A 22,654-nucleotide genomic window follows, 5' to 3' on the forward strand; every position below is an offset into this window, starting at 1 on the left:
AGAACCTTTCATCTTGGGGTGCCTGGGTGGCTCAGTGGATTAAGCCTCTGCCTTCACCTCTAGTCATGATCCCAGAGCTTTGCTCAGCAGGGAGCCTGCTTCCTCCTCTCTCTCTGCCAGCCTCTCTGCCTACTTGTGATCTCTCTCTCTCTGTCAAGTAAATAAATGAAATCTTTAAAAAATAAATAAATAAATAAAAAGAAAAAAGAACCTTTCATCTCTGGCAAAATCAGACTTTCATCAATCCCAGCATGAATTCTTTTGGGCTTGTCACAGATTAATGTCCTTCTATCTAGTTCTCACATGAAAATAAGATTGTGAACAAGTGGTAGCAAAAGAATTCAGATGAGGGCATAGGGAAAGCCCCCTCCCAATTAAGTACCCTTGTCTTCAAAAGCAATTCTTACTTTCCTGACTGGTTAGGCTTGGGAAATCAATAAGAACTGAGGTTCTTATTTTTGCAGGCCCCAGAGCCACAGAGGATCATAAACATCTTGTAGGAGGAATATTCTGGCCAGAATACCAGAACCACTACAGCAGAATACCATTATTGCCATCAAAGCTTGGAATAAACAAGACATCTTTGCCTTTCAATCTGTTCCTTGAGAGGCAAAGAAGCAATAGGAAGAGCCTTGACCAGGTGCTATGAACTGGCTGCCTTGACATTGGAGAGGATAAAGACCAGGTTGTTCTCGATTCAGTAGTGAAAAGTTAAGAATTTCCCCTTCTCAGGACTGAGGAGTCTCACCAAAACTGGAAAGACAATGTTAGAAGGAGGAGAGTCTAAGAAGAGAGGCACATGGTAATTAGTGATATGTTGAGACTGAAATGTTTTGAAGTATAATGCAAAAAGAAGTAGGGAACTAGATCTACAGATCTAAAACTTTGAGAGGCCTAGACAAAAGTGTTAATTTGAAAATATCTTGTATATTGGAGTGCCTGAGTGATTCAGTCAGATAAGTGTCTGCCTTTGGCTCAGGTCATGATCTCAGGGTCCCAGGGTCAAGCCCTGAGTCAGGCTCCCTACTTAGCAGGAGGTCTGCTTCTCCCTTTCCCTCTGCCCTTCCCTCCACCCTGACCATGCTCCCCCTACACCCGCCAATTCATATGCACACGTATGTACTCTCTCTCTCTCAAATAAATAAAAATCTTTAAAAAATATATCTTGCATATGTATGTAAGAATGAAGCAATGATTCTGAATGACATGCGTTAGGAAGACACTGAAGATTAAGAGGACATGAGGTTCCAGCAGTCCCTTAAGGACATGCCTACATTTAAAGGTTAAGAAGAGGATGAATAAGCAAGAAACAAAGAATTGATCAGAGGTGTTGAAAACTGAGAGATGGTTATGTCACAGAAATCAAGGGAAGAATGTTTCAAAAGCAGGGAATGATTAAGATCAGTGAATACCACTGAGAGGTGAAGTCAAATGAAAATTTAAAATTATCTCAGGAACTTATGATGTGGAGGACATCGGTGACCTTCATTAGAGCTTGCTTTCATGGAGTGACGAGGCTAGAAGCCAGACTGGAGTAGGTTGAGCAATGAGTGGGAGGTGAGGAGTTGTAGACAGCTGGTGTCATTAACAACTACTTGAAGAAATGTGGCTGCAGAGAGAGAGGACAGGGTAGTACCTGAAGGGAGGGGATGGTTTCGTTTTTTGTGGAGTCTTTTGGGTCTGTTTAGTCGAAGAAAATTAACTGTACCTATTTTTAATTTTTTTTTTATTTTTTATATTTTATTTTACTTTTATTTCACTGTTCCAAAATTCATTGTTTATGCACCATACCCAGTGCTCCATGCAATACGCGCCCTCCACAATAACTACCACCAGGCTCACCCAGCACCCCCCTCCCAAAACCCTCAGTTTGTCTCTTGGATTTATTGTATTTGAAATCAAAAAGGAAGAATGTAGAAGGCAAGATCAAATACACACAAGAGAAAAACCAATAATAAATAGTGTAATGTTACGAAGAAAGTGAAAGGCTTTGAAGTACAAAGCTCAGGGGGTGGGTTAGTCTCCAGCAGGAGGGGATAGTCCCTCTAACATAATGAGATGAGAGACCCTGTGCAGAACTGCGTATTTGGTGTTTGAAATGAGAACAATGAGGGGGTTCTCAAAAGCTGGCTGCTATTTTCTCTGTAAAGGAAGAAAAGCATCTGCAGAGCATGGAGGCGCTAGAGTTGACTGTTTCGCCTCCACATTATTGACATTTTGGACCAGACCATTCTATAATATATAGATCTTTCCTGTGTATTAGGGGATGTTGTACAGCACCACCTCACCCCTGCCCTTTCAGCTGTGACAATCAAAACTGTCTTCAGACATTGCCCAAGGTCCCCTAGGGGCTGGGATTGGGAATTACTGGGCTAGAAAGCAAAGAAGAAAAAGGAGAAGGTCTAACTAAAAGTGTTGTGTAGGGCGGAAAGTAAATTGACCAAATAGATGTGGGAGGCTCGAAAGCCAGTCCTTCAGGACCACCTGAAGTTGGATATGGATTCTGGTGCAATCAATCCGCCACACTGTGCTTTTTCTACCAAGACCTGGCAGCTGGGGCACAGGCGCTGAAAAAGTAGATGTTTGCATTCCCCAGGGACTGAGGTTTTTGCCAGAGAAATATGATGAGAAGACAGAGGGGAGAAAAGGTTCAGGATATTGGCAATATATTTATTGAAATTATGAATCACAGAATCTAAGCAGGTTGGGAGGCAAAGGGCAAGTGAAAAAATTATCTTTTTATAGAAGAATGTTGTAGGGGCACCTGGGTTGCTCAGTCAGTTAAGTGTCTGCCTTCAGCTCACGTCATAACTGCAGGGTCCTGGGATTGAGCCCCAGGAGGGTGGCTGCCTGCTCAGTGGGAACCCTGCTTCTCCCTCCGCCCTGCCCCCCATTCATTCCCTCTCTCTCTCTCTCTCAAATAAATAAAATATTTTTTTTAAAAAAAGAATGTAATAAGTTTAGGAGCTAGAAATGAAGTTTTGGCCTAAACATCTTTGAGATACACAGACACACAGATGCATACGCAAACACACACACCACACATTTATTTCAAAAACAGTGTTACATCATCACTTCTTCCTGTACTAAATGAAGGAAATGAGAATAAATAAAAATAATGAGTTCCATTTACTTTGTATATCAATGTCAGCACATTGTTTCTCCTGAACTAGATCTGAAAGCTGCTGCAATTGTCCATTTGCATTTCAAATTTCCAAGGCCCTTATTTTGCTACAGGTAATACATAAAACAGGGAGGCACTAAGGAAATGACAAAGGACTCTGTCTTTGCTTAAGATTGCTCACCAAAATGTCTTGAAAGGCTGTTGCAGAGCAGTGCCCAGAATTACATCTTTATTCTTTAGATATATCAGTAACAAAGAAGATGGAAATTAACAACAAAATGTACTTTGAGAGGTGGAAAGAACCAATAAGCCAGTTTCTTTTAACTGTAGATCTCACGAGAGGGGTAAGACAAAACAAAACAACAACAGGAAAAAAAAAAATCCAGCAACCCTGTTTTATTTTTTATTTTTTTAAATTATTTTTATTAACATACAATGTATTATTTGCCCCAGGGGTACAGGTCTGTGAATCATTAGGCTTACACATTTCACAGCACTCACCATAGCCCAAACCCTCCCCAATGTCCATAACCCAGCCACTCTATCCCTACTCCACCACTGCCCAGCAAACCTCAGTTTGTTTTGTGAGATTAAGAGTCTCTTATGGTTTGTCTCCCTCCAGATCCCATCTTGTTTCATTTTTTTCCTTCACTACCCTCCATAACCCCCTGTCCTGCCTCTCAAATTCTTCATATCAGGGAGATCATATGATAATTATCTTTCTCTTATTGACTCATTTCACTCAGCATAATACCCTCTAGGTCCACCCATATCGTTGCAAATGGCAAGATTTCACTTCTTTTGATGGCTGTGTAGTATTCCATTGCATATATATACCACATCATCTTTATCCATTCATCTAGCAATCCTGTTTTAAATTGAACTAAAAACTTCCAAACAAAGAGGAAAGGAAATCATAACTCTAACTAGAAAGTAACTACATCCAATCAACCAGACGGGGTTTGGAGAATTTCAGTCTCCAAAGAAGAGCGGAAAAGGCAGCATAGCACAGTCAATGCTGAGGAAAGTGCTCTCTGACTAGTTCAGATAATTCTTTCCACAGAATTTCCAAATTTCTGTAGCTTGAAAAAGAAATCGTACCTGAATGTCTAGCTGCTCTACACTTACGTTCTAAAAATTTTTGCCTTTATGTGTGTGTTTTGATGACAAGGAAAATATAAAATATATTAAATACGATTGTCTATGAAGAGAGAAGAATTGGCTTCTTTTTTTCCTTCATTTTTCCCCAAACTCTTACAAAAACACGTCTCTGTACTAAAATAAAAGTTACCGCATTTTTAATGATTTGGCATCAAGAGAAAGTAAAGAAATAAGTGGTCAGCATAAACAGAGAACTGTAGTGACTAGAAAGAGAGAATCAGTGATAAAACCTTTTTCATTTCCCATTTATTTCCATGTTTTTAAGTGAGAAAATTTAGAGCTTTAACAAAAGCATTACACATCTGCCCTCAAGGTCAAGTGGGAAAGACAGATATTACTCACCATAAATACAGTTTTTAAAGGCAGGACAGAGGAGAAGGGAGGCAAAACAGGAAAAAAAAAAAAAAAGCTTGTTTGAACATACTGACATACTGAAAGAGAGAGCACAATTCTGCTATCTTGTGAGCTATATACAAACACACTGTTACTATAAGAATTTTCAGTTTTCTTCTTTTTGTTGGTCTATATCTCCTGAATTTTGTACAGTAAATATGTATTATATTTGTGATAAGAATACAAAATTTTACAAATACAAAAGGAAAAAGCAATTTAAGAGGAAAAATATAAGTTTCATGGGAGTATGAATACCAGAAGAAGTGAGAAAAAATAAAAAATTTCTCAGGATTTCCTGGTTTTTATTATTTCTTGAAGGCATCCAGGATAATGGTTTTTATTTTGGTAGGATTAACTGAACATGGAGGAGTCATATATAGATTTTGCTATTAATTTGATAATACGTCCTATTAAATATCCATAATTCCTTTACAAAATATAATAGTCAATTCTTCAAAATATCTTTTCATTTAGATATTAGTGATGACAGGTAGGTAGATAGAATAGATACAAATTTTATCTCTCTGGTCTTCCCAGTGATTATTGTGCTAGAATTCTGATACTAGGTTCTCTAAGTATTTAATAATAACTAACATTAATAAATAATACTACTATGCTAACAATATTATTTTACTACATATAATGTTTTATTTAATTTAATTCATATAATTTAATATTGAATTGATCATAACAGATATTTAACTAATATGACATAATAATTAATATTATTATTAACAGTTGTTATAATACCTTATAGTTTTCTATATGCATACAATATATTTTTTCTGATATGCATGCAATATATAATTTGATCTTCACAACAACCCTTTCAATTAGGAGTTCTCACAATTTTATAGAAGAAATTGAGGCTAAATGTTTAAATAATCCACAGAAATGAGAGCTAGTTTTAAAAATAGGTCTTCTGATTCTTAATCTAACTCTGTTGCTCCTGCATCATTTTGCTTCATTTAAGCTGCCTACTCTGAGCCAGTTAACTTCTCTTGGAAACATTTTGCTCACTACAGTGCCGTGAGGCACAGTTAACTTAATAGTAATTTTCCACACATCAAAAAATATGAATGTTATTCCTTGTCTACGTTTTACTTAATAGGAAAGAGTGTGGAGTATAGAAGTGATTCATAACTTAAAAACATTCCCTTGGTTTGACTACTCAATAAAAGTATGTGTGTCTCAAGCTGAGAAACTGTAGCATTTTCCTCTGTGGTCTTAAAAATGCTTCTTGACTTTATACTCTCTACTTACTACTTTTCAAACTTCAATATTTAACAATACTATTTAGTATGGTCAACTTCATTTGTTTTATTATTTATTTATTTAATTAATTTTATTTATTTATTTTGCTTAAGGCATTCCATGGTTCTAGAAAAAGATCTTTTGCAAGCTTGTTCTGAAAGGAAAACATTCTTTCTATAACAACTTTATTCAAATATAACTCACATACCATAAAAGTCACCCAATTAGAACATACAATTCAATATCTTTTAACATATTCACAGAGCCATGCGACTGTCATGGTAATTAATTTTAGAGCATTTTTATCATCCTCCAAAAGAAATCTTGCACCCTTTAGTGGTGACCTTCCACTCCCCAGGACCTTAGCTCAAGGCAATCACTAATTTACTTTCTTTCCCTATAGATTACCTATTCTAGACATTTCTATAAATGGAACCATAGCATATGTGGTCTTTTGTGACTGCAGTCTTTAACTTAGCATAAAATTTTCAATGTTCTTCCATGTTTCATTTTGTGTCAGTACTTCATTCTTTTTTATTGCTAAATCATAGTTCATTATATGTATATACCATATTTATCAGTTGATGGACATTCATGTTGCTTCCATCCTTTACTATTATAAATAATGCTGCTATGTATTATGGGTAGTGCTATTATGAACAGTCACAGACAGATTTTCATGTACACAGATATTTTCACTTCTCTTGGGTATATACTTAGCACTGGAATTGTTCGTAACTCTGTATTTACCCTTTTAAAAGACTTCCAGACTATTTTCCAAAGCAACTGCCCCATTTTACATTCCCCCCACACCTCAGCCATGTATGTGAATTTAAAACACTTTTTCAAGGAGAGGGAAATGATGATGCTACCTATAATTGATAAAATATACCTAATGGAACATTATATATAGCCTATTAGTTAATTGAAAAGTTTTAGAAATTTACATTTCCTAACTTTCTTCTTAAAGAAATTTATTCTACCTTATGAACACCTATGGAATAAAAGAAATTAGCTCTAGCATTACTTAAGTAAACTAAGTTCCTTATAATGTCTACCTACTTTTAAGAATATTGAAATTAAATTCTTGATAGATAGATATATATGTGGATTTCAATATTAAGAATATAAAATGGGCTCTCTTGGTCTCATCTACTGTGAGAATAAAGACCATTCTCAGCAGTTAGACTATTGACATTCCAGAAAATGTTGAAATCACTCTGAAGGGATGCACTGTTATTGTGAAGGGCCCCTGGAGAAACTTTGCAAAGGGACTGCAGTCACATAAATGTAGAATCCAGTCTCCTGGGAAAGGTAAAGAAGAGGCTCCAAGTTGACAAATGTGGAATATAGAAAAGACCTGGCTACTGTTTGAACTATCTGTAGTCATATACAGAAGATGGTCAAGGGTGTTACACCCGGCTTCCATTACAAGATGAGTTTTGTGTGTGCTCACTTCTGCATCAATGTTGTTATTCAGGAGAATGGTTCTCTTGTTGCAATCCAAAATTTCTTGGGTGAAAAATATATCCACAGGATTTGGATGAGGCCAGGTGTTGCTTGTTCAGTATCTCAAGCCCAGAAAGATGAGTTAATGCTTGAAGGAAAATGACATTGAACTTGTATCAAACTCAACTGCTTTGATTCAGCAAGCCACAACAGTGAAAAACAAGGATATCAGAAAAATTTTGGATAGTGTCTATGTTTCTGAAAAATGAACAGTTCAACAGGCTGAGGAATAAGATCTAAGTTGTCCAGGTATGGAAACAGCAAGATGCCGGGTGATTTTTCAGACTTATTTGGGATATTTTAAAGATGCAATAATAGATTTATTGATTTGGGGCTTTTCCTTAAACCAATATTCTTTCCAACTATTTGGCAAGTAAACCATTCAGAAGTAAATTGCAGTGTGCCAAGAGCAGTAACAGAAAGAATAGAACAGGAGTTTTTTCTAGTAAAGCTTCATGGGAGAAGTGGTTGTTTTTTTTTTCCTTGTGGTTTTTTTTTGTTGTTGTTGTTTTGTTTTTGTTTTGTTTGTTTTTGGGTTTTTGTTTGTTTGTTTTATTTTGCTTTGAAGGACTATTAGGGTATTTCAGCAAGAGGAATATGTTATGAGCAACAGGCCACACTATGTGGCTGTTCACCATTGGATGTAGAACTTTGGGGGCAGTCCTGAAGGTGTCTAACTTTGCAGAGGCATGGATTTGAATATTTGTGAGGTCAGTGTTCTTGAGTCACTTCTCTGGATACCAGTAACTTTTTGTGAAAAAGCAGCTGAGGAGTGGAACAAAGTGATAAGCCTCAGTAAGTTTAATTTGTGTTTAGGATAAACATGGTGGTTGTGTCCAAGATCCTCTTAATCTTACTTTCCACCCTACCCTACCCTAGCTCAGCCCATATGCTAGTCCTTGATATTTTTAGAAACTGATAAACTTTCCATAATTTCCTAATTCCATGTGCCATGTTTTTTTTTTTTTAAAGATTTTATTTATTTATTTGACAGAGAGAGATCACAGTAGACAGAGAGGCAGGCAGAGAGAGAGAGAGGGAAGCAGGCTCCCTGCTGAGCAGAGAGCCCGATGCGGGACTCGATCCCAGGACCCTGAGATCATGACCTGAGCCGAAGGCAGCGGCTTAACCCACTGAGCCACCCAGGCACCCCCATGTGCCATGTTTTAAATATGTTATCCTGCTAGAGTAACTTAGCAGGGTTCCCCTCCCTCACCCCCACTTCCAACAATTTTCCATATCTCACTTGAAGGAAACTCCAACCTTCCAATTTCTCAGGCAAAATACAACATTCAATCTTGATTTTTCTTATACACTACACATTCAATCCGTCAAAAGAGTGCATGTTCTGTCTTCATGGTAAGGTATGTTTAAAGACTTAAAGAAATTAACAAAAAGAGCAACCACATGGAATGTAGTGAAAGGCTTTGATTTTAAATGAGCCAACTGGATTTTTTATTTTAAGGAGTAATCTTGGGTTTGATGATAATGCTTAATTTTTAAGAAATATGAATGAAATGACCAACTATAGTTTGCTTTGAAATAATTTGAAGTGGGGTTGGGGAAGACACTGGATGAGGTTCTAAGTGAAACAGATTACCTATAAATTGGTATTTGCTGAAACTGGCAAAAATAAAGACTATAAAATGGATGGCAAGTTTAAGCATTTGATATTTCTTTTCTTCATTACTGTTCAAGTTATGATAGTATTATACAGTGGAAGGCCTATATCCATTTAATATTTGGGAGAAACTGGAAAACTTAATCTCAATGGATGTTCAAAAACTATTTATAATCTATGAGCGAGAGTGAGATGAAGCATCTCAAACTCAACACATTTTAAGTTTAGTAATTTGTAAAAACCCTATCTGCCAGTTCCAGACCATTAAGTCTAATAGATATATGGGTCACTGGTTTGGAATACTTCCCTTCCCTTTTCTTATGTTAATTTCAACATGTCCCTCTCATTCCCATAGTCACGACCAGTTTTAATTGTACTAAACAAATAAACTACCAATTACACATTCAGTAGATGCAATTTGTTCAACCTGCAACACAGATCTGCTTTTACCTTAGCCCATAATGAATCTATATATTGCAGACGAGTGAGTGTTCCAAGTGAACTTGAAAAATAAGTTCAATGGACAAAGAACCATAGGTGAATTCCTATCCATTTACAGAAACCCAGGGCTAAGACAAAGTTCTGCCTTGAAGGACAACATGAAGATCTGAATATGTAGTACAAATAGTGCAATTATTTCGCAATGAAATTGGGAAGCCATAGTTGTAGATCATTCCTTCAAAACAGGAACAGGCACATGCGGTTTCATTTCATTTTACTTCATGAAAAAACTTTCAGTTAGGCAGAATAATGTCTTATAATTTTTCTAAGTTTATTTGGTTTTTCTGGAAAAGTTTATGATCTTTTATGGGACAGAGAATGAAGAGGGAAACTTTTTGAAGAAAAAGTGATTTCTTTTAAAAATGTATCTAATGAATTTAAACTAAGAAAACATTTTATATTTTTCTCTGGTCAGAGAAAGAAACTTTTTCTTTTCATTTCACTCAGTTGAAATAATATACTCACCTCAAGTCATAAAATTCAAACATTTCAGATATAAGGGCTCCTAAAGGTCATCATTGACATTCTAAGCCCAGTTTTTTTGCCCTGAATCTTTGGTTTCCTGATTCTTCAAACACTGAACAGTAATATCATTCTCCTCACTTGGAGACTTTGCCATCAGTCACATTCTCTAAAGGCATAAAGAACTATAAAGTTGGTTAGTTGGCAAAGTTTTTTGTCCCATTTATATAAAGAGTGGAGACACTTGTAGGACCCACTGCCTACCAAACCTGAGGCCATTTCCCCAATGCCTCTAATCGATGTTACTTAAATAGATGACAGAAGTTGAAAAGTGACAACCATGTGAAGAACTACATAATCCTAAAATTCTTGCTTAGCACACTTTTCCATCTCTTCCTTTTAAGAATCCTCTGTTTGTGAGTACCCCAGACATTACTTTCTTTTATAAGGAAAGAGAAAAATTGAATAAAATTTCTAAAGTGCCTATTGTGCCAATTTCTACAAATTACTAAGATACATATATCACAAAATGATATAGATTAGTTATATCATTTAATCTAAGAGCCATAGCAATGTTACCGATGAAGAATGAGACATGTAGAAGATAGGTAACTTATCACACATGGTCACACAGCCAAGGACAGGCATGTCCTCTATAATAAATCACTCTCTCAATCAAACTTTTGCCTATTTAACTCAGAAAAATCTCCAACTTATCTTTTTCAGTCCTTTTGTTAATCACGTCAAAACAAAACAAAAACATTATAAAAGTAGTTCTTGTAAGTCTTAAAACCAGAAGAAAACTTTATGTAATGAAAGAAAACTCTACCTAAGAACTTCCATAAACTTAACTTTCCGACCTTGAAAGTAGGCTTAGAATCCTTCTGAAAAAATCATTCTATCTCCTTTTCTTTCAAATAAATGTTTGTTCTCAGGCTCCAACATTCAAGATAAATAAAACATTTTCTAATTTGATAACTAACATTGCAACAGTGTTTTTCTTCCTTCTTTCCCTAGAGTCTTGGATCTTTGTAGAGTAGACTACAACCCACAGCCCCATTTACAACTTTCTTTCTGTGGAATGAGGCACTCTGAAAGTTCCAAAGAGCTAATGTACAAATACTTGGTGGAACACAATGTTTTTAAGTTGGGGACTGCTAATATTTATGAAATGAGTGTTCAAAACAAAAACAGATGTTTCAACAGGAGCCTGCAGGGACAGAGGGGTCTGTCTCATTGATTCAGCCTCTTACCACCCCCTTCCACACATACACAAAGGTGATTGGAGTCCTTATAAAAATAATCTATTATACAGCAAGTTCCAAAGTAAATTGAGGAGTGGGAGAAATAGAACCAGAGCTGTAACTGTAGCTCCTCAAATGACCACAAATATTACTAACATTTGTTTTGTAACTTGGTTAATTCTTATCTTAATAAACTTCATGTAAAATTCAGAGTTGCCCAATGAAGTATTGAAAATTCATGATTAATGTTCCAATGAACTATTGGAAATAGTTCATATATTATATATTATATATATTTTATATATATATATTATATATATATATTATCTATTATATTTTTTAAAAATAAAGGTCAAAACCTATTCTGACCTGAAATTTGAAGACAAGTACAAAACCAGCAACAGGAAAATTTTATCAGAAATCTAATGTGTTGGACAATTTCAGTTGTTAACTCTTACACACATATGTAAGTGTATTTCTTTTGTTATATTACTTTTTATTTTTAAATCAAAGACAAATTCTCAAAAGGATTCTTCCATAAACTTCTACCTAGTACCTTTTAGATAAATAAAATATTAAGAAATAATAGATAAATTCTAGATAAACAAAAATATTAAAAAATATTTTTGCACTTTAATTTTTTGGAATTTACAACTTTATAAAATAGTCATTCACCATAGTTTTTATAAAAACATTGTCACTCCCCCCCAACTCTGTTTATAATTATTACTATATTTAGTTTTTGGCATGTTAATATAAAAGGTAAACATACCCTTTGCTAGATATTATTTTAAAAGCACAGAAATCCAAGCAGCCAAATAATTTGGGGATTTCTTTGCACCTTGGGAGGATATCACTAACCAAAATCAGTTTTTAAAAAATTACTTGATTCTAAAGGTTTTATCTTGAAACACAAAAATTTACAAATTATGAGAAAAAGATACAGATCTAAGCATTGGAAAAGGAAAAAATAAGAATTAGGTTTGTAGACAAATTTGCAAAAGGTACAAGAAGTCATACTTCAGAACTAGCTGGCCAAAACAGAAAACACAGCAAGTATTTAAACAGAAAAGCCACACAGAATTATTAAGGTTGCTAAGTTTGCACTAGACTATTCATCAAGAAAAAACAGCAACTTTGTCACAACCACTGTATTCACAAAGATCATGACATATATTCAAGTAGGTGTGGTGGGTGAGTATGGATTTATGGGACAGGGTCATGGTTTTATTATTTGGAGATCAGGACCATCCCCCATATTTTTAATTTATCTCAAGATATAAAACATTGTTTTTCCAACTGTGAAATGAGAAGTGCTTACAGTATTGAAATCAAGGCAAAGTGTCAGATTTTGCTTCAACAAAATGCAATTTCTAATTTACTAACCATCCAATATTCTTCCTTTACCATGAATATACAGAGCGTTGTGTGGTTATTTTAAAAGTTTTTGCGTGGTTGATTTAGTTAGTATGTTCCTTCAAATACCTTCTCTATGATTTTTTTTTTTTTTTTTTACTTGCTATAGTCCAGATATGAGCACTCCCACATATTTCTCATCCTACCTAAGACAGACTGGCCCCATTTAAAACGTATCCTATAATCAACCACCCATGCTATTTTCTTGTTTAACAAATCATTAAAGCCAGGCTTCACTCATAATAAATCTGTTTTATAAGAAATACAGGTATTAATAAAGCGATCTTAAAGTAACCTTCATAAAGGGGAACAGAAATAAACAGGGCAGTCACTTTAAAAGATGTAAACACAATATAGATAAATCAAATTTGAAGTTTTTAGGAAAAAAAAAGTCATCTTTAAGACCATATGCTAAATTTGGAATATTTCCACTACAAGCAATAGGTTAAATGTCCAAACTGGTTTGGTATCAAAATTAAAGAGCACCAGAAGTAGAATTAGGTCTACAACCCTTTTTTTTAAAATCACCATTTTATCATACACTTAAAAGTAGTTTTTATTGCCTTTCTGGAATACTTAGTTTACCATTTTTAAACTAAAGTTTCTAAATATGTGTGGCTATAAGATATAATTCCATTCCTAAAACATAATAATTAAAATAATAAATCATCAGGAAAAGATCATAAAGGAATTATCTTTTAGGGTGTTAACCCTGATTATTACCTCTCTATCCATGAGGTAACTGAATTTTAAAGCTGTTGAAAATAAACAATATTATTTCACACTGATTCAAACTTTTCAGCTTATCCACAACTTGCAAGTGTAGTTTGAAATAAAAACTTCCATCATTTAACTTTTAAAAATTCGTTGTTTTTTTTCCATCCTTCTAAACTTTGTTACCCTGCTTGGATATGCTGCACTCTTCTGGGCATAGAATTTCATAGCAGTTATCAGAACAACCAAGCCATCAGGTCAGTTTTATCAAACAACAATTTCCTATTAACAGAAAGGTTGGGGGTATGACTCATTTTATACAAAACAAATATACAACAAATAATGATGGTTTAAATGAACAGCTAAATGAAAACTGTAATAAGGATTTTTTATTTAGTTTTGTATTTTCTCATAGAGTCTACACCTGAAACAACCGTATTGTAGGCACCTTCCTGTAAACTGCCAGCTGTTTCCTTAGTTTTAAAATGACAAGCAGACGCAGAGTTAAAATCACATTTCCAGAGATGGGGGAGGCATAGGATAAGGCTGCTACAAACTAGCTTTCAGAAATAAGAATTCAGTAGTCAACTTTTACTCTCTGATACCCCCCTTTTTTTCTTTTTTTTTCTTTCTTCCTTCCTTCCTTCCTTCCTCTCTTTCTTTCTTTCTCCCCGCCCCCCGCCCCAGAGCAACAGGGAAATCACAAACACATTTTGTAAAATAATGCTGTCTTGAAAACAATCTCTGTTGGACCAAGTCCTTATTTCCCTGGAAGTGATTGCATCTAAGACTTCATTTCAACAGTGTTCAAATTTATTACTTGAAGCTATGGCATAAAACTGTCTTCTTTAAATGGCAAATTTGACCAACTTCTATGAGATAAATGAATTTTGAAAGTGGGAGTGGGTGGGGGAGGTACACAACTTTTTTTCTTCAAGTGGGTGGGGAAAGGATGCAGAGGAAGAAGCATCCTAAGCAACCACAAAACGAAGAGTATCTTAGGACGTAAAAGGATGTTAGACTCAAGAGCTCAAATGCTTTCCCATCGCAGCATCTCTACGGGGGACTTTTGGTTGGACTGCTACGAGGCACCGGGGGAATCCCCGTCTTGGGTAGAAAGAGGGAACTGGAGAAAAGACCCGTTCAGAACGACCCAGCGTCGGACGATTCTCAGCGAGACCTGCCCTTCGCGGGACCCCCCGGAGCGGGCCTCTCACGGCCTGGGGAACGAGTCCCAGGGGGCGGCAGGGAGGTCCTGCGTCAGTCCGGGCGCCTTCCCAGCCACTCAAGGCCAACGAGCCCCTGCAACCCGGGCACGCGGACCGCGCAGGGTACACTCCCGGACCCCGAACCCAACCCGCCTCCTCGCGCCCTGGGCCTCCGGCGCGGGTCTGGACGGTCTCCATACCGTCGCTCCCGCCGGCCTCCAGCCTCCCAGACCGCGACCTCCCCGCCCCCGGCCGGGCCCCCGCGAGGTTGCGCTTCCCGTAAACTCCCCGCCCCGCGCGGCCCCCTCCCCGCCTCGGCTCCGCCCCCGCGGGTCTCTGAGCGGGGCGTGATTGGCCCGGCCACGCCATCACTCTCCGGACGCGTCACCGCCCTCGTTTCCGAACGCCGGGAGACCGGCAGTGGTATTAGTGCTCTCGGGGCCGTGGAGGAGGGCGGCGTGCTGTCCTGCTCGCTCCTACTCGCCCGCGGGTCGGCGCGCTAGCCCAGTGGAGCGGCGACCAGGGCTGCGGGGCTGCGCGCTCAGCCGCCCCCTGGGAAGCAGTAGCTGCTAGTCCCAGCTCCGAGATGGGGAGCTGGCGAAGTTGACTAGCCCCCCGACCCGCGCTGCGTCCCTCCTGCCCCAGAGGTGCGTTGCCCTCTCCACGAGGTGCCCGCACGCGGCCCTGCTCCAGGTGTGCTCAGGACACCCCGTCCTCTGGGACTAGAAAACTTCACCCCAAGTCCAAAGAGTGAGCTCCGAGGGCGGTGCCCGGAGCCAGACTCCCGACTCCGCGCTTGGGGGGCTGTCCCGGCGGCTAGCACGGCCGTCGGAGGGCGGAGACCCGCTGGAAACTTTATCACCATCATCGTAATTACTACATTTTACTGTTTCTCTCCCCGCAGGGGCTGCGGCCAGCGGTTTGTCGCGCGTGCTTGTTTGCCAAAGGAACTGCCCGAGGGAGAAGACCCACAGAAGAGTTGTTTCCGCAGGGCATACCTGCAGCCCAGCCCAGGGGCTCGGGCGGCCTGGATGCGCAGGACCCAGGCCCGCAGCCGCTGACGCCGGGCGGCGGCGAAGTTTGGCTGCTGAGCGGCGCGGCGCAGGGCCACTGGACAGCGGGCACCCCAGCGGCCGTCGCGGCTGGAGGGATGCCGGTGGGGGGCCTGTTGCCACTCTTCAGCAGCCCGGCGGGCGGCGGCCTGGGCGGCGGCCTGGGCGGGGGGCTCGGCGGCGGTGGCAGCGGCAGCAGGAAGGGATCCGGCCCCGCCGCCTTCCGCCTGACAGAGAAGTTCGTGCTGCTGTTGGTGTTCAGCGCCTTCATCACGCTCTGCTTCGGGGCGATCTTCTTCCTGCCCGACTCCTCCAAGCTGCTCAGCGGGGTCCTGTTCCACTCCAGCCCCGCCCTGCAGTCGGCCGCCGACCATAAACCCGGGCCCGGGGCGCGCGCCGAGGACGCGGCAGATGGGCGAGCCAGGCGCGGCGAGGAGGGCGCGCCCGGGGACCCGGCGGCCGCGCTGGAGGACAACTTGGCCAGGATCCGCGAAAACCACGAGCGGGCTCTCAGGGAAGCCAAGGAGACCCTGCAGAAGCTGCCCGAGGAGATCCAAAGAGACATCCTGCTGGAGAAGGAGAAGGTGGCCCAGGACCAGCTGCGTGACAAGGCGGTCTTCAGGAGGCTGCCCCCGGTGGACTTCGTGCCCCCAATCGGGGCGGTTGGCAGGGAGCCGGCCGATGCCGCCATCCGTGAGAAGAGGGCAAAGATCAAAGAGGTGAGTGCGCCGTACTGGAAACCCCTCCCTCCCGGCAGCCTTCTTCTGGGAGAAAAAGACAAACCTTTGAAACTCTAAAGACTAACATTACAGTGTAAAGGGGCATAGAGCTTTTCCTCTTCCACCAGGTGCAATATGAAAGGCTCTTTCTTTTTCTTTCTTTCTTTCTTTTTTTTTTCTTTTTTTCTTTTTTTTTTTTTTTACTATCACAGTAGATGTAGCCAATTAAGATCTGAGGTTGGATCCCGTTGCTTTTAATTTGCGTGCTCTGGTAAGCATAAACCACATGAGATAGGTATTAAGTACATGGGCAGGTGGGGTGGTGTGCAAACCTCCTCTTTCACTGGCCTGTACGGGTTAATCGTCCCTGAGAACATTGACAATGAGGGTCCTAAACAGCCCCCTACTGAAGCTTGGACTGGGCTGGAAATGAAGGTTGGATGTAAAGGCAAAGTATTGATCACAGAGGATCCAAAGGTTCTAACAGCCAGGGCGTGTCAGTCATGTGGCTGAACGTTCCAGGTGGCATCCTGTGTGTACTTACAGATTAGAGAGGTAAAACCCGAGAACTTCCTATCTTGGGAGCACACTGTTGCTTACATTTTAAAAAATGAAAAATTTAAAAAGCCAGCCGATTGTCTCTTGCATTTCTAGTGTAGTCAGAAAAAGAGTATTTTATGTGACGCAACAGGTTTGCCTCCACAGCAGCACAAAGACGACAAACTTAATCTAAGACAAACATGGACTTTGATAAGTCTTTCTTAGTTTATTTCTCGTAATTTTCAGTTAGCACCTGTAGCATATGGCCGTATGGCTGCTTAACTGGCTTAAAGCTGAGGGGGACCTCTAAAGTCATTTAAGACTGTCAATTTAAAGATGAAATTTGAGGGGCCCAAAGCCCCAGAATCAGTTAGTGATAAAGGACTTGAAGCCAGGACTTCCTCCCAGTCCCCTGTCACTAGTCAGCAGGTTCTTTGTGGACATGCTTCCTTCCACAGCTACTCTCCTGTGTGAAACTATGCCAGCCTGGATTTTAACACAATCCAAGAGCTGTAGGAACCAAATTAAAAGCATTTCATCCCAAATCTTAATTCGGATTTTTAAAATGTGTCGTAAGTGGAAGTAATATTTTGGCATTTAAAAAATGTCAGAGCCTCTGTGAAAATAAATGTTATGTTTGATATTGGGTAGGTAATCAAGAAAGGAAAAGTCCTCATTCTCCCATTTTCAGAGAGTAAACAGAATTTTGAGTTCGTGAAGAGGTGTTTAGCTTGAGTACCTACAGAATGGAGGCAGCTTGATTGCTATGGGATTTGTGACTTTAAGACCAGATGAACATGGGTTAGTGGTAATTGAGCAGGTTAAAGTAGATTTGGGCCCCTTTCAATTTACCATAAGCACAAAGTCGGTGCCTTCATCGTTCTGTGCAAATAGCTTCCTTCGAGCCCATCAGCCTTTCTGTTTAGGGACCCTTCTTCAGGCATAGATGAAGACCTGGAGGAATGGATTTTATGCCCCCAACTTCTCTCTAGCAGATTGCCTTCTCCATGAAATCCTGTCAAGGACACCAAATTAGAAAAGTGGATAAAAAGCCTTATTTCTCACCAATTTCCTTCACCTCTTCATCTCCCATCCTCCTTAAAAATATCCAGTCAAGGGGCACCTGGGTGGCTCAGTGGGTAAAAGCCTCTGCCTTTGGGCTCAGGTCACGATCTCAGGGTCCTGGGATCAAGCCCCACATTGGGCTCTCTGCTGGGCAGGGAGCCTGCCTACCCCTCTCTGTCTGCCTGCCCCTCTGCCTACTTATGATCACTGTCTGTCAAATAAATAATAAAATCTTTAAAATATATATATATATATATATATGGCCAAAACCATAGGTAAATTAACCCTAAAATTGTATGTTTATGTTTCCCTTAAGTTGAAAGCAGTGCAATTCACAAATGTCATGCCCTGAATTCCTGAACTGTCAGTTAGTGCAGATCACAGTTGTCCAAAGAAATTATTTTAAATACTAGAGACGCATGGATGTTGAAAAGCTATCGGTACCAAGCAATAGTGACTGAAAGTGCATTAAGAGCAGAAGCAGTGGGAATTGAGGATAGCATATTAACTGTATGCCTATCTGCCTCTATTGGATCCATGTTATCTGTCTCTCTAAATCAAAAGGTCTAAATTAGCCATGTAAAGAAAATGTATGTAGCCTTCTGTATCTGCGTGATGCTAACATCTTAGCACTTAGATGTTTTGAAACTGCCCAGTCTTGCATAAAGTGGTGGAACTAAATGTGTTCTTTTAAATTCCATGTTGCCGTGAGAACCCCAAAAAGCTAGCAAAATTAGCTTCAGTATTTAGTCGAAAGCTAATGGAGAGAAATGGATTATGGTTTTTCATCAGATTAGTTCAAGCAGATGCATTCCTTTGTAAACCCAAAAAAAAAAAAAAAAGTAACTTGTGCTATTCTAAAACTGTTGAAAATGTTCAGTTCTAGAAAGGAAAGAGTGGTTACCTACTGTGAATAGCACACTGCTCTTCAACTTCACACTTTTATATTCAGTTTCTGGCACCACCGTGGACTTCTTTGTCATGGCCCAGTGGATCTTTGCCTTGGTTTTATCTTTATTGTTCCTGTGCTTTCTATTTCTCTTCATATACATAGGCTCTCTATCACACCTGAATGTACTAACAATTTTATAGCTAAAATTTAGGAAGTATAGGCAAATCTAATATGTTGAGAGCTTAAACTCTAATTTTTGAGCTGAACATTAAATTTGTAAATTTAGTTTAAAGACAGCTAATAGTATTTTTATATTGCCAACACAATTGTGTTACTGGTACTTTGGTAAATTCTTAACAAATCTGTGCCTAGAGGAGACCACTGTAATTCCAAATTGGACATTGCCTAGCTCCCTTCACAAAAAGCATTATATGCTTTCCAGTACTAACTTGAGGGATGGTAAATCTTTAATGTAATACTTAAAATTGAAATCGAAATGCTCCCTCCCATGAAAACTTTGTAAATAAACCAGCTCTGGAATTTCCTTGAATTTTATAATACATAGTACACATTATCATGAGTTTGATCTTTTAAAAATTGCACTAAAGTTATCCATAGTTTTAAAAAGCAGTGTTAAAATAATGAAGGGCAGAAGTTAAAATAGCACCATAGAATTTTTAAAGGAATAGTCTAATTCCTCTTCTACCTTAACCCTTTTTTAAAATCAAGAAGCTTCTTTCTTTCTTTCTTTTATTTTTTTGTTTTTTGGTTTGAGCCTTTACAAAGAACTTGTACTGTTTTTTTGTTTTTTGTTTTTTTGTTTTTTTTTTTTTAGGAGTAGAGCCATAAACCTAGTTTAGAGGATGAATAATTTTGGTTTTCATCTTCTGGAATTAAGGGGAGTCCTTGAGTAATGGGGGATAAAGACAACTTGTCAGAGGGTATTCTTACCTTCTCAAACTGGAATCTCCACTAACCTAAACAGGGTAGGAGTGAAGGGGCTGACAGTCAGCTTTGCGTCTCAGTTAAGGCTTTGAGATTGGTCAGCCATGGGGCTCACAGTTGTCTTTAGGTTTCTCAAAGCATTCTTTAGTTTTTTATTCCAGGTTTTTAGTTTTCTATGCCAGTTCTGCTCACCCTACTCTGAAACATACCTGACATTGGCAATAGGTAAATGCAAGATCCCGCACTCTTACGTCTTTCCCCAGAGCAGGGAGGTCATAGAGTATTTGTAAAAAAATTTTTTCTCTTTAATAAGCAAATGAATAAATTAAGATTCCAACAGTTTAAGTGGTAGAGTTAATGCTGACTGTTGAACATTAATACATGAAAGCAAGAAAAGATTGTTAATAGGTGATCAATTATGTCCAGCCTAATTTTCTGTAAGCTATTGATAATTTGTTTGAGAGGAATATTCTGTCTTCCTCTTACCAGGTATCTTAAAATTCACAGGACTTAGAACCTAGTTAAGGTGTGAAAAGTGGATAACAAAAGCATTTTTGAGTCAATGCTTCTCTATTTTTTTAAGTGAGCTCATAAAATAAACCATCCTGAGAAATTTTTCTTAGTATTTCACATGCACAGTAAGTGCCTTTGTATGAAATCTGAATTTGTTGAAATTTAGTGGGAGACTTACATATTTCTATTGAATTATTCCATAAGCTATGGTAGTACAAATTCTTCAATAGAGTTTCAAGCATGTGTCCCAAGGTCAGAGAGGAGGAATGCCTACAGATCGGTGTGAGTGATGAGAGATAAATATACATGGGTAGATCAGAACTGCACTGGAACCTGCTTATAGCCCATAGCCCAATAGAGAACCTGTGTGACCTTTCAAGTTCTTTATAACCTACAAAACCATAAAAATGTGTGTGTTTGTGTGTGTGTCAAAGGTGAGTTTTGATTGATCAAAATAGGAACATCTACCCTGTGGATTCCAGAGATTCTATGAAATGCCTTTCCCTTAAGCAGACAAAAAGGGTAAAGGAGAAACCAGTATTTGGTAGTTTAAGGAAGAGATTCTTTCTTTGGGAAAATTAAGTCATGACTTTTCCTTCAGTTCTCAATCTGGTGTTAAGTCTTAGTGTTAAGAAGTTTGAACTGCCTCTAACCCGCCCCCACTTAACCCTCACTCCCAAACCTGTTTAAAGATCCTTTACACGAACTATGCCGATTTTTTTCTTTTACCAACAATATGCCATAAAAATTTTAACTCTCTGATTTTTAAAAGTAAACATATGCTCTAAGTCATAAAGTCTCGTTCTGTATAGTCCTTAGAGATAGCTCAGCTTGCTCATCTTACAGTAGACACAACTGAGACAGAGATTATTCTGGAAATCACATTAGAGTTGAGTGGAGGATGGAAGCCAGATCCTTGGGGACTGCTGCTCAGTGCCTTAACATAGCTTGCCTCCTAAGTAAAATGCCACAGAAGTATATAAATGGACAGGCCATATTCATTATTTGCAGACTCTTATGGAGAATGATTACAAAATACAATTCTGCAGTATCATAAATTTGACCGTATATTAGTTAAGTTACATTAACTATAGTCATTTTTTAAAGCCTTATTAGTGGCATGATTTAGAAACCTCTTCTTTTTAAAGCCACCCAGGAAAAGTTTGATATGACATTTTTTTTTCTGTTGATAAAGATCTTAGCAGGAAGCAGAGACATTTGTAATCATTCAGTTGAACATTCTTTACAAAGAGGTGGGGAGGCAAAAAGGAGGGATAGGAGAAGAGGGGCAGCTTAGAGAAGAGGAGTGTGACAGCATGGGGAGCTCTTTGAAACTACAAACCTACATACTCTTGACATTGCATGATATGTAACAGAAGAATTGATGGCTTGCCTAAAGGACTACATTATTTAAAAAGTAAACATATATTAAAAATGACAACAAGCTACAGACTCTGTATAAGGAGCACGGTTCTCTTCACCCAAGTAGGTCCTAGAGAGAGTCTGGATACCCTGGCCTGTTCCTGCTCTGTCCCTTTGCAGTGCTGTTTGGGTGCAAAGAGTTGGTCTGGAGGCAGTTGACCAGGACCTGAATTTCTGCCTTTTAGCGAGGCAAGTTGTGATTGAATCTTTCAGAGCTTCAGTTTTCTCGTTTGTAAAACGAAGACAACAGTGGGCACCCATTTTGTTAGATCAGAAGGCTTAAGTGTGGTCATCCCCGGCAACACTTAGAATGGTATCAGGCATGCTGTGAATGATTGATAAATCCTCCTTGCTATTATTACTGTTATTAGCTACTGCCTAAAGCCATCCATGTAAGATTCCTTCACTTCATAATGTTGGGTAAATCAGGAAATGGATAACGAAGTCTCAAAAAGTTACCAGAAACAGTTCAAATCACGTTTGGTGCTTAAAAGAATACATTTCCTTCCAGTTCATCAAGATGATCTTTCCAGACAGCTATGATTTTATTGTGTTACTGTCAACTCTGATTTTCTCTGCTACCTTCCAAAAAAAAAAAAAAACTTTAGGTCTCTCTAAAATGGTATACTTCTTCAGCTTCTGTACATTAAGTATTTGAGACTTGGTCTCTTTATCGTAGTCAGATGTGCCCGTTCCTGAAGTGGCCCCTCCTCAGAGGACACACAGTGCGTGAGGCATTGACTCCGTTCCCCAAAATAGAAAGGGAAATTGAGGAAAATGCTTTTTCACCAGTTTTATCTTTGGAGGAATGTTTTTAAGAAATTAGAAAAAAAATTACTCCAAACTTGATAGAAGTATACATAATTATGATCAATTCTATAGTCAGAGAGCAGTCTATC

The 22,654-nt window shown here is 38.9% G+C and overlaps 1 protein-coding gene and 1 pseudogene across 2 annotated transcripts in view; both read left to right on the forward strand.

Moving 5' to 3' along the window:
* The window catches only part of LOC131834620 (large ribosomal subunit protein uL6-like), a 38,937-nt pseudogene extending 31,263 nt beyond the window's left edge, over nt 1-7,674 (forward strand).
* Nucleotides 7,675-15,052: 7,378 nt separating this feature from the next.
* MAN1A1 (mannosidase alpha class 1A member 1) overlaps nt 15,053-22,654 on the forward strand; it is a 167,325-nt gene continuing 159,723 nt past the window's right edge. Inside the window, exons 1-2 of one of the 2 annotated variants that reach the window (XM_059177709.1) lie at nt 15,053-15,300; nt 15,512-16,378. In XM_059177709.1, the coding sequence (XP_059033692.1) occupies nt 15,758-16,378 (621 nt within the window). In that variant the 5' untranslated portion in view covers nt 15,053-15,300; nt 15,512-15,757. The remainder of the gene's footprint in view (nt 15,301-15,511; nt 16,379-22,654) is intronic. The other variant, XM_059177710.1, reaches the window with a different exon arrangement.

The sequence above is a fragment of the Mustela lutreola genome, chromosome 6 (genome assembly GCF_030435805.1).
Source record: "Mustela lutreola isolate mMusLut2 chromosome 6, mMusLut2.pri, whole genome shotgun sequence".
In the NCBI taxonomy this organism is placed as follows: Eukaryota; Metazoa; Chordata; class Mammalia; order Carnivora; family Mustelidae; genus Mustela; species Mustela lutreola.